General features: G+C 29.3%; 2 protein-coding genes across 6 annotated transcripts in view; one reads left to right on the forward strand and one right to left on the reverse strand.

Moving 5' to 3' along the window:
• LOC107437395 (uncharacterized) overlaps nucleotides 1-18,537 on the forward strand; it is a 548,903-nt gene that overhangs the window by 29,657 nt on the left and 500,709 nt on the right. The window lies entirely within an intron of this gene.
• LOC107457100 (putative ferric-chelate reductase 1 homolog) overlaps nucleotides 1-18,537 on the reverse strand; it is an 85,879-nt gene that overhangs the window by 14,740 nt on the left and 52,602 nt on the right. For all 5 annotated transcript variants that reach the window (XM_016075168.4, XM_071181484.1, XM_071181483.1 and 2 more), the window contains exons 3-10: nucleotides 16,410-16,555; nucleotides 15,521-15,609; nucleotides 14,435-14,531; nucleotides 13,121-13,327; nucleotides 12,899-13,000; nucleotides 10,743-10,896; nucleotides 8,563-8,667; nucleotides 5,700-5,815 (exon numbers count right to left, since the gene is read on the reverse strand). In XM_016075168.4, the coding sequence (XP_015930654.1) occupies nucleotides 5,700-5,815; nucleotides 8,563-8,667; nucleotides 10,743-10,896; nucleotides 12,899-13,000; nucleotides 13,121-13,327; nucleotides 14,435-14,531; nucleotides 15,521-15,609; nucleotides 16,410-16,555 (1,016 nt within the window). The remainder of the gene's footprint in view (nucleotides 1-5,699; nucleotides 5,816-8,562; nucleotides 8,668-10,742; nucleotides 10,897-12,898; nucleotides 13,001-13,120; nucleotides 13,328-14,434; nucleotides 14,532-15,520; nucleotides 15,610-16,409; nucleotides 16,556-18,537) is intronic.

An 18,537-nucleotide genomic window follows, 5' to 3' on the forward strand; every position in this document is an offset into this window, starting at 1 on the left:
TAAACAGACTAAAAACTTTTTGCACACAATCCCTAAACTCGTTTATCCACAGTTAATTCCGCCTAAAAAATAAATTTTAGTAAATATTTACTATTTTTTTTATTTTTTTATGAAAGTCGAAAAACTTAAGAGTGAGATATATAAATTTTTGTATAATTTTAAAGTGTTTAATTTTACGAGACAAAATACAAAATTTGAGCGAAAACGGTTGAATACTTCCTGAGAAATCAAATTTTAAATATACAGCTTTTTTAAAATTCTATATCTCATGCAATATTCAGCCGATTTCTCTAAAATTTTCTATTTTGCCATGCAAATTTAGATACTCATGTTAAAAAAAATCATGTAACAAATTGCATGCCTCACAGTTCAAAAAATTTTCTACTATTATTAAATAAAATAAAAAATAAATACTCACTAAAATGTATTTAAAATAAACTAAAATAAATTATGGATTTATCTTTGGATAAATGAATTTTGTAATTATGTGCAAAGGTTTTTCAATTCGCTTAAAAAGTTATCCTCTTACTCCGGTCTCAAAATACGCAAATAAATTTCACATTAAGGGGTCCAAACTTTAAATCACTCTCTTGACCAAACTATTGGGGACCATATTTCCCAGATTGTGGCTAGCTCCTATATTTTGAGGGTCAGAAATCCGATTCCATCGAAAAAAAGGTATGTTTATTCAGAGAAAGTATATTTTTGCGTCTGATTTCGTAACTTAAAATATCGTTTGCACTTATTAATTAGAATATTTGAGGTCACCCTCTCAAACCATTAAGGTTGAGTCCTAGAACGTAAAGATCCGATCAGTAGATCAAAAATTATTCGGGGTGGTCCATTTTTTTTGCACACTGTACAGTATGAAACCAATTACTTTTAATGCCTCGTATTAGTCAAAATTATTTCCAAGACTTATGCAAACACGTTTATATTTTTTTCATTTCGTTGGACATTTCAAGAATAAATATGAATAATGTATCCATTTGCTTCTAAGCATGTTTGAGGGACTTTATTTTGCTACCTACACATTTTATCTACTGAATCTGAATACCACCCTACCGCCGCAAATGCTAACTCTAAGCATGCTAACTAATTAGCAAATATTTGGCCCATTTCAAAAGAAAAAAAATTAAGCCACTTTTCTTATTTAGTATTGCGGACAAAATTTTGCACTGCGTCATTTTGTTTTTATTATTTACAAAAAATATAATTTTTTTAATAATGCTAAAAGGAAATTTTTAGCTGTAATCAAAATTAAAATTAAGCTATCGAAATAATTTAATTGGTAACTAACTATGTAATAGTGATTATATATTGCATTTAGCGATTGACTAAAATAATAGAATGATTGCATCGACTTAATTTAGATATTTCTTTATCTAACACGAACTCACGAGATTACTGATTATTATTAATTATAACCAGTTATAATGAATGTAACCATTCTGGCATGCATAACGACTAGTCATTACGCAGATTAAATTTTTAATTCATTAACCCCTTGGGGACGGGTGATTCAGAAAAGCATTCGTACAAAATCAGAATCAAGTTGTAATTAAGTAAAAAACGGTGACTTAAATGTAGTCGTTGCTAATTTTACAGCCTTACTTTGCTTTTACTTTAATTATTGTTAGTTTAATCATATATATAATCAATGCTAATTTAAATTATAACTAAATAGTTTTATTTAGAACAAAGTAGTGGCAAATTAAATAAATCGAACAATTATAACTCCGCCCACAAATAAACTGCTAAAGAAATACTTTGATTACAAATTTTATCTTTTTACCCTGATTGATACGATTTTATGCTGGCACGTATTTGTGACAGTCGGCGCGAAAGGGTTAATATTTATGTATTTAGTATTACATTTAAGCCCTAATATTACTGAAAGTTCATTATTTTTTTTACAGTTCATGGTATACGTCTGGAAAACTTCAGAAGTGTTTTTCTTGGAGCTACAGATCTCAAGCAGTCAAAATTATATAGATTGATTTCAAACTTGAATTTCATATTTAAAAGTATATCTATTATAAAAATACGAAGTATTATTTCAATTTATTGCGCAGTTGTGAAAAATATTTTGGGGATATATTTTAATTTTTTTTTATCGCATCACTATGTGCATTTTTTTTAATTAATTTTTTAATAATCCTACGTATTTCTGCAGCTATACTCATCGTTAAGTCGGATGAAATAGTTTAATCTTGAGCATCACTTTTGTATTTAATTTTGGGAAGTAGAATGATCAGAAAATAAAGAAAATATTTTTCATTATAAACAAAGAAACTACATGGCTGATAAAACAACCCTTCTATACTAATACATATTTTTATATTTCTCACGAAGTGCTTGAAGAATCATTTTATAAATTCAGAAAAATCGATTTCTCATACTCATCAATGAAGTTGAAAGCTTTTAGGTTTAAGGGACCGACAATAAATTACGAACGGAAAATAGTGTTTTTGAAACAACCCTATGCTAAAAAATATAGCAATAAATTTGTAACTTGTAACAATTTGTCTGGTTATTATATACAATAATTGCGCAAAATTTCGTAACTCTAGCTTAAATATTTGCGAACATATAGACATTTTTATAAAAAAAACTTTTTTTTTCTTGCGTATTATTGATATAACTTTAAAAAATATTCAATAAAATTAAACAAAATTAATGAACAAATTTAAAATTTATTAAAAAAATTTTTTCAAAATTTGAAAAAACTTTGTTTAAAACTGCGTAAGATATGTTCTTTTATTCTGCATATGCGCGGAAACAATTTTCATAATTTCATAGCATATAATAAATAATTTCCGAGCAATTTTCTAAGTAGTTTTTGTAATTTTTAAAAGAAACTCAAATAGATAAGGGGTTTTCTACAAATATTATTTTGTATCATAAGAATAAGTTAAACGACAAGTAATATTTTACAATAAACGTTCTTACCCCGAAACATGATTGTATGTGGAAAGAAAGAATGCGAAAGAGAATATACTTTTATGGGGCATGATCCTCAATATTGCCCGTGTCTTTTGAATAATCTTGTTTAATACAAAATAGAATTTGTGGAAAACCCCTTATCATTTTGATCTTTCAATTAAAGATTACGAAAACTGCTTAGAAAATCGCTTGAAACATTTTAAATTCTTAAGATATTCAAATCGGACTTTATTTGTTGCTAAATACACAATACAATTGAATAAAAAAAAATTTTACTTTTTTTAGGCGTACGTGCAGCATAAAAGTATTACTTTAATTACTCTTATCTTTCACAGTTTTAAACACATTTTTCTCAAATTTTGAAACAATTTCGTTATGAATTTCAAATTGCTCCAAAAACTTTGTTTAATTTTATTGCATATTTTTTAAATTATAGCAAACACAGTAAGATTAAAAAAATGTCCTTATCTCCAGAAATACTGAAGCTAGATTTATGAAATTTCGTGCAATTATTTCATGCAATAATCAAAATAACTGTAACAAGTTGAAAATTTATGACTACATAAAAATGTTTTTGAATTTTTAAAGCTTTTTAGAAGGCTTATTTCTTCATTTTAAGCTTCTCAGAACACTTTATTTGACATAGGCATACATAGTAAACTTTAGGGTCACGCTGTGTACCCCCTAATTGACCTATAATTATTTCCTGTGGTAGGGTACACTATTACCCTGTAATATAATACCTGGTCCAATTTAAATATTATGGGTCAATATTAAGGTCTGATATCGCGCCTTGCGTTCGTTAACCATTGAAAGATGTCTTTGAATCCAATTTAAAAATTAGAGGGCTTATTTCTTCATTTTAAGCTTCTCAAAACACTTTATTTCGCATAGGCATACATAGTAAACTTTAGNACACTTTATTTTGCATAGGAATACATAGTAAACTTTAGGGTCACGCTGTGTACCTCTAATTGTTACAAATACAGTTTTTGGGGTAGGGCGTTCAAAAGACACTATTTTCCGTTTGTAATTTATTGTCGATCCCTCAAACCTCGAGAAGCTTTAAACTTCATTAATAACTATGAGAAATCGCACTACCTAAACACATCCAAATTTATGAAATGACCCTAAGTATTTTTTGAGATATATCAAAAAATGTGTCAGTATAGTAATGTTTCCATTATTTTGTCCAACATTTGTCTTTTGAGTGATCTTAAATATGGCCACAGTCACAAAATATTATATTCTTTATTTCATCGGGCAATCCTTTTCGTAAAGATAAAAATACTGTTCCAATCAATCATTTTTTATTTAAAATTTGTAATATTTTCAGCAGATGGACAGAGGGGCGATGGGACATCCAAAACACATAGTTCAAACGCAAACATTTTAAAAATCCAAGTGTATGTGTAGTTTTAGCCGAAACTTAGGAGCATGGAAACAGATTCTTTATTAGTGAGTTACAGAGGAATAATTTTGTCAAAAAAAATGCAAATCCCTCGTTCCTAACATTAAAATTTTAATTAAATCTTGTTTACAAATTAATCCCTAAGAAACAGTTAGAATTTAATAAAACCCTGCAACCTAAACATTTTTTTAGTTAAAATTAAGCAGCTTAAAGTAAAATGTAGATTTTGATATTTGCTTCGTCGGATCATTCAGTTATATTTAAACACTTGTATTGCATAAAAAAAGCTAGACGTTGCGATGTTAAAAGAAAAAAGCTTATTATACTCGCTTATTATGAAATATTTAAAAAATTAAACTGATTTTATTAGAACAAGGAGAAAGATTAAAAATTTAATTATAAACTTATGAAATAAAATGAAAGTTAATAGCTAGTGAATATGTAATACCTATTATGAAATCATAATCATACGTTCAAAAAAAATTACATCAAAAAAAATTTTTCACCCTTACGCAAAAAGCAGAATAACAGTTCCTTTTTATAAAAATATTTTCACGGTTTACTAGTCTTAAAATAAAAGACTTATTGAATTTTTAGTTATTTCATCCTATTTAACAAATTCCCAAAAATATGCTTATTTTTCCACAGCTACAATTGTCTAATCCCTTAAAATATTTAAGATATTGTCCAATTATACCTAGTAAAATTTCAGGGAAACTGAGAAGTTAAACTTACGTTTTAATCTTCAATGAAAAGCATCAATGCTTACAATTACAGGAATATTAAAAAGTTCTCAACAAAAAAATTAGATGCTGAAACTTGTGCAAGCAATAAAACTTATTAAGAAATTTTAAGATTTAAGAAGAAATCCTGCTGCATTATGTATATTGATCTCTGAAAAGCTTGTTGAAATTTCATATCGTATAAAAGAGCGAAATTTCTTTACTACCATTTTGTTAGTTTAGAAACGAAGAGTTAGTTTTAAATGAAAATAATTATTTAACACATTGAGGACGGGATAGATAAAATCATTCCACACGATTTAACGAGATAACTTAGATTGCCTTTTCTATAATTCATGCGATTTTTGCAATAATTTAACTTGCAAGTTGGGTACTTGCTTTAAGCTGAACAATCTGGAAATCAAACAAATCCGTCAAACAACTGTACACGTATTCGTTCATTTTTAAAATATTTTTAAAAAACACTTAAGATTTCAGGAAAAGACGAAGAGTAACGATTTGTCAAACTGTCCCCTCCTCAATGCTAAAGAAAGTTTAGGTGCTTGTGAAGGAAAAGGATGCAAAAGTGATAAGTGTATGGAACCGAATTTAAAACTTACTGCAAACCATACTTTAACTCCACACATTGTTTTAGTATCCCATGAAGACTTGAAATGTCGAGCGAGAAGAATACCAATACTGACAAATCCAACCCAAGCAGTGACCATAAAAGTTCCTGAAGGAGAATAGCAGTACGTAAGACATCGCATACTTAAGTTAAAGTACTATTTTACATTGAAATTTACATTTTAACATTTTTCTTTCTTTAGATATAAAGACTGAACTATCCTTAAATTTTACTCGACATTAGTATTACAAGTAGACTAAGCACCGAAACATCCCTCAGAAATTGTAACAACATTTAGCAACGTTTGCAATATCAGTTGAGCAACAAATGAAGGCCTTATTTAAAATTTGAAACATCTGTGTTTATTTACAGACTCAAAGTTTTAAGTCTGAGTCTAGTAGTCCTATTCTGTCTAATTTTTTGGTAACGTCTGTTTAGTGACTGGAGAAATACCTCGTAAAAGAAAGAAGACCTCTGCTCTGATCAATTTAGTTGTCCGACGTAACGAACATAAACTACAAAACTAAAAATGTCATTTCGTTTAGACTACTAAAGGATCAAATTTCTTGCTCATGGTAACCCGTGCAGAGGCTTCTCTAGGAGTTATTAGCTGGAAGTTTCCTAGCTTGAAAATAAGTTAACTTTCTTTTAATAAAGTTTGAGCCACCATTCAAGTAAGGACTTTATATAATATTTTGTACATTTTAAGACAGCAGCAACTTTATAATAACTAATAAGTTCAGTAATTTATAAGCCCTTTGGAGAAAGAAAGATTTAAATAAGTACAACTCCTTCAAAGACTGGGTAAATGTAGAAACAAATAATGAGGACTCGCTTGTTTCCCCATTAAAATGGTATAGTAAAAAATGGCTCAAGTTTTGATGTTCAAATTATTTGGATAATAATTAAGTTTAACTATAAAAGACGCCAAAATGAACTATTTAAAAGATTTCAATGTCAAATAGATTATGAGTACTCATTTTATGTACAAAAGTGAAACTTGTCCCACACAAAGACTGAAAATTATAATTTGCACTTGAAAGATAAAAACACGAGGAAATAACCCTACATGTAGTTCATTCAATTATCAGATTTTTGCGAGAAACATTACCTAGAAAGTGCTACCATGGAGTGCATAGAGTAAAAGTTAATGTTGCATTCTTAATTTTAGAATTACTCTATTACGAAACAGGAAAAAAAAATCTTCACAATTAACTTTTCCAAATTTTCTGATTTTAATACAGCTAATTAAACACTGTATGTGATGCTGTTTAAGTACTCATTAAAACTCAATAAATTCACACATAAATTGGGAATAAAAAAATTTATTTCATATCTAAAAACTAAGTAACTCAAACCTTTTTTAAAAAAAACACAGAAATAATTTAAGAAATTGTACAGTATGGCACAGGGTGTCCAAATAAACAGAAATGCAATAAAAAATCTTAAAATCCTATTTTGGCGAAAAAAAAATATCACAGTTAAGACCGCCTTAAGTAACTAAAAGTTGCAAGCATAATTGCAAGCGATACAATATGAAAGTGGCAGAGCCCACAACTGGAGGACGGTATATTATTCTCTTTGGAATGTTTGGAATGATCGTGTTCACTATGATCGGGTTCACTATGATCGGGTTCACTATGATCGTGATCTCTATGATCATGTTTTACAGTAGATTCTTCGGTAAATACAGATTCCTCTGTATTTCCAACTGTTTCGTCTTCAGATTCACCTGTAAAGAACGAATGTTAGTAGATTACACCTGTATTTTAAATTATTAGAGCCTGTATTTTTAAATAAATTACTTGTTTTCTAAAGGATCAAGTTGACATTTTAAAGATTTAAATCGCACTGTTAGATTTCCAAGAAAAACGTTAAGTGGTTTAATTGGAGGATTTGATTTCTAATGGCTTTATTAGTTGGTAGTCATCGAAAGTTCTGTCTATAGATTAAGCAATTAAGAATTTAAAGCTTCAGTTACTGAATTATTAATTATTTCATTGAAACTCTTTGATATAGCTGCAGCAGTATATTAATCTAAAGCTTCGATTATCAAATTATTACTCTACCCAGACCCAAAACCTTAAAATATTCATTGACATTCATACAAGAGCCATGCTGCATTCCTCTATGTGAGAATAGCATTTAGGATTTTGACTTAAGAATGAATTTTTGTTTCACTTTTATAGAATGTTAAATTAAGCAAAATAAAATTCATTTTTAAAAAATGAGTGATTTGAAAAGGATTCTATAAATATTTATTAACAAGGGGTAGGAAGTTTAAAAAAGTCAAACTTTTCTATGGCATTATTGTAAGTAGAATAAAGCTTTGAAAAATCAAATTATTCTTAAGGAAATTTTCTTTTCATTATTTAAGCTTAATAATGAATCTCAATAATTAAAAAGGTCACAAATGCAAATCCATTTTTTTTTATTTAAGTCTCATAGCTTATTAAACCTGGCTCAAATCACATGAAATTGAACATTTTTTTTTCTCTACGCTATAGTCAAGGTACAGTTATATTAGTTAAGATAAAGTTATTAAACATATACACAGTGTGCAATCCAACTAAAAGACGTAATTATTAGGCATACATTACTATACAAAAAAAATATAGAACGATGCAATTACATTGAATATTGCTACAATATAAATTTTAAAATTAAAAGTCCTCCAAAGCTATTCAGAACAGTTTGTTAATGAACAAAATAAAGGTAAAAATTGTTATTAAAATAAATTGCAGGGTTTCGAAAGTGCCTCGTAAAAAATCAATTGTGAACTTCCTAATATTTGTACGATAGTGTAAAATGTCATATTTAAAATGCAAAATAAAAAATTTAAAAAAAACAATTACCGTGAATTTTGATTGAATCACTGACTCCTTCCCCCATAATCGCATCAAATGCTTTAAAGTTGACTGGCTCCTGTGATGCTATTCTACCATCATGATACCCAATTCCTGGAAAAAAAAGTTGTCAATAAGATTTAAAGAAAGAAGCTAATTTAAAAACAAAACCTAAGACAAAGGGAAGTAAATTATTAATAAAACTGAACAAAAATACAATACAATATGTTTATATCCTTCGCAGCAGTACTTCGTTTCTGTAGTACTGTTTCAAAAACTAGAAGAAAAAAAATTGTCTAATTGGAGAGACAGATGAAAAGATGTTAAAAGTACATTTAGATGAAATAAAAGTTTTGAAAAATGTGTTTTGCAAGTGAATTAAAGAAAATAGAAAATTATATTTTGTCTCATCTGAAAAAAAAATTGAGAGCATCAATTTCGTAAGTTAAGGGAGAATATCCATTTGGTGTTGGCTTATTACGAAAGTGATAAAACAACGATTTTTGTTTTTAGGAGTGACGAAAATCTAATTTTTCAGTTCACTTTCAGAACATATTTTAGGATAAAAATGGTCGAAATTCGGATTGCCCATGACTTTTTTTTTTTTAAAAAATTGAAAAAAAAATTTGCCATCAATTGCTGCGGATTAGTTACTCAACAGGTCCGCCAACTACTGCGCTTTTATAAAATGGTAAACATTTAAAAACCAAAGCTTTTAAAATTTTTGGTAATTTTGTCAACATGTTAAAAGTTTGACCACAAAAAAGCTAGAAACAAAGTCGCGTTGTATATGAACTTTTGAATCATTTATATGTCATGGTGCGAAAATAAGTTTAAATGAATAAAAAATACATTAAAACAAATATAGCTACCACTAGAATAAATTTTTACAAAATGCGTAAGAATTTGGCAGCTCTGGCTCAAAAGAAAGAAAAAGCTCTAGTTCATGAGTTGCCGGAATTTTGTTTGACGATAAATCACCGTTAATCATAAATGTTGCTTTTAACGATCAAATGATTTAAATTTATACTGTCAAAAAAAAAGCTCTTAAAACTTAAACACTCTCGCTAGACTTAAGAAAATTAGAATTTTGATTAAAGATTAATTCCCTTTCAACTAAAATATAAAATATGACGATAAATTCAGATTGTAACGTTCAAAAAACGATTGAAACTGCGAATGTCATCTTCCGCACAACATAAGCTAAAACAGAAGCGCTCTAGCTAGTTGTAAAGTGGTCGAAAATTTGACGATAATAATGTTTGACAATAACACAACTGATACAGCTTGTTGTGGTCAGAACATGATGAGATTTGAGAATCCTACGTCAGATACTGCCGTTACATGCGCACTGAAGGGTTAAAAAAAAACTGTACACATGCATAACAGCGTGTATGTAGGGCGTCCTCGAGTACGTGAGCGACCCGGCAAGGACTACTCTGAAGCTACTCAATATTTACTCCTGTCGTGTGTCCTAACCCTGCTTTGACAGTCCCCTGTTGATATATAAGATGCACATAGTTGTTTCCTTACAGTTTTTTCTGGTTTTTCACTGTACAAGTAACTACATTTTTCAATGTTGATTCCTTGATCTTTTATGTGCAGAGAAGACTTAAGTCCTACTAATATTATATACCAACAGCCTTGAGATGCAACATAATATTCCATCAGAACTTGCCTGCAGTAGGACTTTTCGTTTATCATTACTAGATGACAACATACGGTTATCTGAAGTTGATCATCTATGGAACTATTTAGTTGATATTTTGTTAGAGGACGCCATTTTATAATTCCTCAATTGCGTTCCTCAATTCTCAACTTTCTATCTCGATCAATTTTGCAAGTAATTCTTTTGTATTTTCTTATTAATTCATTAAAATTTTCACAAACTTCGAAACAAAATATTAAATGTCAAACTCAATTTTTTATAATATGGTGTAGATCGCAAATTAAAAATTTTATGACAAATTAGAATATTGAATAAAAACTTACCAAATTGTAAAATAAACATCGTTTAATAGGACAAAAAGTTTCAAAGATTTTTGATCATTTTTTTAAATAATTTGGTGTCTTAAAAAATTACTGCTTCTATGTCGTTATAGTTATTAAAAGATAATGGGAATTATCTAAGACTTCGGAGGGAAAAATTATTTGAAAAAAAAAGAGGATACCATGAAAAATTTACTCACTTCCATTTGTGATGGGGCCTTTTGCCAGCAAAAGGTAGTAAGTAGAATTAGCCAAATTGAAACTTCTATCGTAAGCATCTTTAATGTATCGCTCAGTCCATGAACAAGTAGTCAAACCATTTCTATATTCTCCATCGTAACTACTCCTTGGAAGCTAAAAGAAGGAAACAAAATAGTATTTACTTACATTAAATATGTTGAGTCGAATGAATGCACCAATTTTAAGATAGACCGCTAAATGTTTTAAAGTCTGCATTTCATCTTTTTGTCAAAAGCAATTTGAATTAGTAGTGCAAAAAGGCATTGCAAAAAAAGGAATTTTCCGAGCAAACTATGCAAAAATTAAAATTTAGAAAAACATCTCACTTGTAAGTGCAAAGTAATAAGTTACGGTAAATAACCGCTCCCAATAAGACTTGCATAAGACTACATCTTAAAAGTACTGCACATAACATATTTAAACTTTGTGATTGAACAATAAGTAAATCTAATATTCAGCAATGAAATATTAGATTTACTTACAATAAATACAGAATTTTTATTTTTATCTTATAGAATCTGGAATAGATTAAAAAATAAAACACCTAGCAATTTTAAAATTTAAATTTAAAAGTATGCATTTTTCATACTTTTTTAAGCTATAATGACGATGAAATAAATTATGTTTGTTTTTATCAAATCAAAATAGCTTTATATACTTACATAGCACTGCTAAATTTTATATGTTTTAATTTTTCTTTGTTCAATAAGGTACAATTTCTTTTGTCAAGTATTTGTTTAAAAATATTTATTTCATTTTGAAAGAAAAATTAAAACATTATTGCAATAGTTTTTGCCAAAAGGTCATTGTGTTAAAGACGCAAACTCCGAAAAAGCAGCATGAAGTTGGCAACATACACAGCATTGTGCTTTGTTGCAATGAATTCTATCAGTCCATTACACTGGATGTCCCAAAAGTAAGTTTGATTTCAAAAACTCATTGAATAATGAACGGTAAGAGTTAAAGCTGAACGGTTTGAAAGCACTATGCTTGCGAAACTAAGTTATTTCATTCCAAATTGCACATTTAGTAAGCTTCTTGCCAGTATGTGGCGCTGCAGACATAACAGCTGTAGAGTTCATTGTACTTCGAAATTGTGTTTTCTTGCTCTTTATCTATGCTATATTAGTTCTCTTATTTTTCTGAAACACGATTAAATATTTGCACCTATTCCTATGTAGCTTTCATGTGTGACTTTGGAATAATATCCTTCATACAACCTGTAAAAATGTGCGTTTCTACGTTTAAGTGTTTACGTAAAACTAGTGGCTTGTTAATATTTTAAATTTTCTGTTTCTGCATTTATATTCATATAATAAAGCATTTAATAAACCATGTTCAAAAATTTTAAATAATCAAAGCTCTATATTATATTTTACATGTAAACTATTTTACATAGATTTTTTTAATGTAACAAACATAAAATGTGAGGAGGCTTACTGAGAGTAAAAGTTTGAGTTCACCACAGATCAAGACATGACCTAAAGATATGATCTAAACATGACCTTATGGTCATAATTTCTTAAGATCATGCTCATATGTATGATCTGATGATCTTAAACTACACTATCTAAACTAATTACGCTGATTCAAGAGTATTAAAAGGTAAAATTATGCAAAAAGAATGAAAATTCAGGGGAGGGAAATTAACAAATAAATTCTCAAATTTCACGAAATTTTCGTTTTTGACAATATTGTTTCCAGGGAAATGCTCAGCCAGAACATTTCACCAAGAAAAATTACTAACTTATTTAAAATAAACTAACATTGCAGTGAAATATGGGAAAAAGCTGCTGATTGGCACATAACTTATGCTGAATTTTGTAAGGTGCAAAACACAATTTTAGAAGAAACTGGTCAACAATGAATGCTCTCGTGAAAGGCAGAATTGTTCAAAAATGAGCAGTTCTCTAAAAATGCAGAACTTTTCAAAATTGAGTGTTCAATTGATGCTGAATCGTCAAAAATGAGAATTCTGAAAACTTAGAGGAATCTCGAGGTCGTAAGACCATACTGATCTGAACGAAGTAAATAGAGGTTTATCAACTTACGACGGTCATTCAACGGAAATTAAATGCTTCATTTATTTAAATAAAATCATTAAAAAAAACAATACCTCTCTAGTGTGGCCATTTGATTTTTGACCTCCATTATTCCAAGACTCACGGGCATGGACCATAGAACCTTGTCTGAAACATTCAGTGACTGTATCGTCTCCCTAAGGAATAAAGTAAACGCCGTTTACAGCCGATAATTTTAATTCATGAATAAGAAGGATAAGGTTGAAATTCATAAAAGTAAATACGAGGAAAATATGTAAAGATAAACTGAATCATACCATCAGAGAGTCTGTGGATATTCCCATGGCCATATACGTATTCGGTTCCAAGTATCCGTGCATTTGAAAGTATATCCCATCATCTCTGTTAACATAGGAAAGAAGAATTTCACAGTCCGTTCTTGGGATGCATCCAGATGGATAGCCAAAACAGCCTTTTGTAGCAAAACAGCTGGAATACATAGACTGGGAATCTAAGTTTTCTGTCTGGAAATCAAAAAAGACTTTAGATGAACATAATATCGCATTATTTGACAAGGGTACAATCTACCGTTACTCAGATAATTATTTCATTGGGTTTTTACTTATTTGGGGCATGTTAATGAAAAGAGTTTAAAAAATGACTGCTACTCTTCATTATTTTTATCTAGTAAATTGTTTTTACAATTTTTTGCAAATATTGTAATAAGTTTAAATTTGAAAATTATGTTTTTTAGTCATACAAATACTATGCAAAATATTTTGACGAAATTCTATATAAAGTATAGATTTGCGACAAATTTTACGTTGTATTTAAAAAAATTAAATTTAAATTATAGGCAAATTTGAAGAACAGCTGGAATCAATCTTTTATAGACAATAATTAACCATCTAAGCAGCAGAAGAAATTCTGATGGGTAAAAAGATGATACATAATAGTTACTTTTTCATACAATCAGCTTTTAATGTTTAAAAGAAGACTAATGCGTTTGCATTTGAATATTACTTAGCATTTAATATTTGAATTATTAAAATGTTTAAAACCTTCGCTAAGTTTTCTTTACTAAATAATAACAGCATCTTTTAAATTCACGTGTTTTTATTTCAATGAAATCAAACGAAAGTGGTAACGAAAATGTATTCAAATATTATAATTGTATTCAAGCATTCTTTCTCCGTAGTATTAAAAAGAACTTAAACAGTTTTATATTTATAGGTAGGCATCGGCCGCGCAAAAAGTTTAAAATAACTCCTTTTAAGATGTCAATAGAATATCACAAATCAGTCAGCAAGTTCGCCTTTGTAACATAATAAAATATATACATACAGCATGTAATAAAAAGAATAAAATGATAAAACTTTAAAATTCTGCTAAGACAAAGTAATTGATTAAATTGTTTAAAAATGGCACTACTATTTATTGGCCAAAGAATCATAACCATCCTCACAACAAACTTAAACATTCAGTAACTCCAAAAACGTAACTACTAAATCCGATGGGAAGAAAAGGAGAAATAAATGTAGTTCTAAAATCAAGTAATTTTAGTTTTTGTTAGTTTAAATGGCGAATTTCATACCAAAAAATTTAATATAAAAAATAGAGCTAAAACAAACCTTAGATGGTTGGCTGGTAGAAAACATGTTAGACAATCTCACTGGTGGTGAGTCCACTTCAGTCCAAAACACAGCAAAACTTTTCGCCACGGTTGCTCTAAAAGAAGTTTTACACTATGAGTAAGAGAAATGCATTTAAGTTTTTATATGCAGTGAAAACTCTCTGGAAAAACCACTCTTTTGCATAGTAAAATGGTCTTCAATGAAGGTTAGTCGTTCTCCATTAACTTCAAAATTTCATGGAAGGTACATGATTTTTCGCCAACCATTTTATTTTTGTCAATGTCATTTCCTTAGAGCGGAAATACCACTTGTATTGGCGTCGTGAAAACCAGATAGATTAATTAAATTTAGCATCAATAAAAATGATCCCTAGTGATATAGCCAATTGTGAATGATGGAACTATTTTAAATAAATGAACAATCAGGTTTTTTTTAATTTAAGTTTTCATTTAATTTTATGTCATAAAAATTAGTTAACTTTGAAAAATGAGAAGAGATTTGTATTGAGATATGCATAGTTTTTTTCTAAAATAATTTTTTGTGCTTATTTAACTTTCAACTCTAAAACTAAAATACACAAGTGGGCGACCTTTGTGCTAAAATACAAACTAAGTTAGACAACGTTAAAGAGCACAAAAATATTATTAAAAGCAGACAGCTGTTTCGGATGCTCAAAGGGCAACCTTCATGAGTGCATCAGAAAGAAATGAGAGAAAAATAGGGTAAATATATAGAGAAAGGTGACGTCACAAGGGGATTAGAGCAACGGCCAATAGGAGGGAAGGGTGAAAGGATGACGACGAATGGGAAGCAAGGAACAATAAAAATAAATCATTGATAGCATCGTCTATAGTGCACTCCAACTGCAATACGAGATTATATTTTTCTTTCAGAGATCGTCAAAAAGAGGTCTCTTAGTATGAACCTCACACAAATATTTTGAATACATTTTAATCAACTTATTTGTTTCGTTAATAGTTTTTACAAAGAGGCAGTCTTTCCTGCAGGTTTCACTGTAGTATAGCATTTATCTATTCATTTCTAATTCTATAACATTCAATCTATAACATTTATAGTTTTTACCTAAAAACCACTTCCTCCTCATTTTCATTTGGCGTCCACTCCGTAATTATTTCTCTTTTTGAACTGGGGTTGACTTGAGTTAATGTATTCTGTAAAGTAAAAAATATCACAAACACATCTAATAGTAGTCCTTAGAGTAAATTATAATCTAATGGGGTAGAAAATCTTTTAAAAATAATATATGCTGGCAAATAATACAAAATTTCATATTTTTCAACAATTTCCTATTTAAAGAAAACATACAAACGTTGCTATGAAAAGCAGATAACTGACAAATGACAATTTGTCGAATCCAAAAATTCACGATAATTTGGTGTGTATCAGATTTCATTTCTGATAAGGCATATCAATATTTATTACTTATATCGGTAAATACAAACATTCATCCTGCACTGATTAATATAGTTTTGGACAACTGAAATTTTCGCCACCACAGTCATAAAAACCTGAAGATTAAGGCCAAAAACCGACAACTAAAACAAAATAAATAAGCTTTGCCAAAGTTTGATAAAGCGTTCTCAAAATCCGGCATTGTTGTCAAAATTAATCATTAAAGCTAAATTTAAATGTGCAGAAAGTTATTTGCAATAAGATCCATAGCCAGATATTTAAATTGTTAATAGTTTGAATAATTATGTATCGCGAAACAAAGGACTGCCGGAAATAGATTTAAAATTTCAAAGCTGGTTTCAATTTTCTTACTTTAGTTTCAGCTTACGGATATCGTTATTTTTTAGCCTTTAGAATGCTTTCAAATCGTTCGTTTGCAGCAACCACTATACAAATAGTTGCTAGTTATTTTCTATGAGAATGCTAAAATTTCAGGGCAAGCTTTATATTTCAAAAACACCGTGCAGATGTTTAAAAAAAAATAAGAGAAAATCTTTACCTGTTTTCCTCGTAAGCAATCTATAGTTTTAGATATTCCATCTCGAACAGAGAATTTTCCATCCACTAAACGACTTCTGTCTCGTTTGGAACGGGCTTGTAGGGCGAATCCTTCGATTTCTTCTCCATACTGGGAAGATATTGTTACTAAAAAAGGTAAAAGAAATTAGATTACTTTCTGAAACTAAAAGATTTTTAAATACTTCAGTAGTAGAAATTTGTGCAGTTTTAAACAATCTAAATGGAAACTAGAATTCTTTCAAATTTAAACATTAACATCCCCCTTTAGATTGCAGAGCTATAAAGTCAACGTTTTAAATTTGTACTTTTTAATTTGTATTTTCTTTAATTGGTAATTTTGAAAAGTAGATATTAAAAGCGCTTAATAAAAAGTAAACAAAATAAAAAAAATTCATAAAACTGTTTTTCAAATGGATTGATTTAATAATAACATTTTATTTCTTGTTGCAATTAGATTTATTAACCTTTTGCGTACCTGCTATTCTGGACCACCAGTTGTACCAGCCGTAGGCAAAAGGCATACAAACAGTAAAAATATTAAATTAATACATTTTGAAGATAAATTCCAATTGAAGTTGGTTGAAAAGTATTAAAACTTACATTGTCAACAAGTACAGAGCTCTAATTCAAATTTGATTGCTTTATCTAATTTGAAAATAGTCGAAATTTCGATTTCGATCCATCATCTCAAACACGAAAGAGTTATTAAAAACAAGTAAAAATATTTAATGAACAATAAATACGAAAAAATTCTAACTCATATGAAAGCAAATTTTAGTAAATTGTCTCTCATAGGAGAGTTAGTATCTTCAATACAATTTAAAACAAGTGAAAATACAGCTTTTGAAACGTACAAAAGCGGTAAATCTCTAAAATTAAATAAAAATTTCAAATCACTTTGTTCATTTTCAAAATAATTCTACAATACAATTATTGAAAATTCTTCAACAAGAATTTGAAAATACTCTGAACAGATTTTTTTTTATCTTTATACCTATAGGAATGACCTTGTTAAATTCAAGGTCAGTCATGATAAAGACTTCCCACTCAAACGTTTTTAATTTTCCTTAAGCTAGTTTAAATTTTAAAAAAAAGTAAAGAAAACCTTACCGATAGTGCAAGATTAAAAAATATATATGCAATGTTTTTTTAATTCAAAATTAAAAATTTCGATATTACATTAAAAATAATAAATAGAAAACTTAACATAATCTAAACCAGTTAACAAAAAAAAATGCACAGCTCAAGTTGGTATTTGCAACTAATCGAATAGTTGTGTAAAATCACATGGTTATCTATGGCATGTTTTTATTTTATTTTATAACCGTCGTTGTACAGTAGACCCAGTTTTTGAGTTTACGACTACCAATGTTCAACTCCGCAGGCTTGTAATTTTGAACCCAATCTAGAAGACAAGGAAACTCTTGAATCAGGTATTAGAAGAAATTTGCCTTCGTGAAGGACTTTTTAATGAAACTAACCAGCATTTGCGTTTCATGAAGTGGAAAACCACGAAAACCTCCCGTGGTTAGCATGATGGCAAATTGATTGACCCTTGATTGGTCTACCAGTGAGGATGTTTTACGTCAGAAATATAGTCGGTGAGAGCCGACTTAGGTAATCGTATCGACCCGCCATCGCTGGAATTCGAACCAGGGTTACAACATTGGGAGGCGAATGCTCAAACCACTGAGTCACCGCGGCTCTGCATTACATGCTAACGTTATAGCTTAAAGTTTGGTTTATTATCACGCTGAATCAATTTTCGGATCAGACTTAATTGGATATCCGAATGCGACGTCATGCGTGCGTTTCGAACCTTGTTGTCTGATCCACGCATGACGTCGCTTGAAAGTATCATTGTCAAAAATTTAAAGAAAGGTGTTTGTTCACTAAAAAAAACAAAATATATTCAAGGGAACTCCACGGTTTTACCCAGCACGTGGCATACGAAATAAATTTGTAGAAAAATATTTCATAAACACGAATTTCTGTCTGAAATATCTTAGTACCAAATCTTAATCGAAAAAAATAATTTTAATTCTAAACTTTTATAAAATTACAATTTTTTAATTGTCTCTCCACTGTGGAATCATCCTTCAGCATTA

This window comes from Parasteatoda tepidariorum, chromosome 5 (genome assembly GCF_043381705.1).
Source record: "Parasteatoda tepidariorum isolate YZ-2023 chromosome 5, CAS_Ptep_4.0, whole genome shotgun sequence".
Classification (NCBI taxonomy): Eukaryota; Metazoa; Arthropoda; class Arachnida; order Araneae; family Theridiidae; genus Parasteatoda; species Parasteatoda tepidariorum.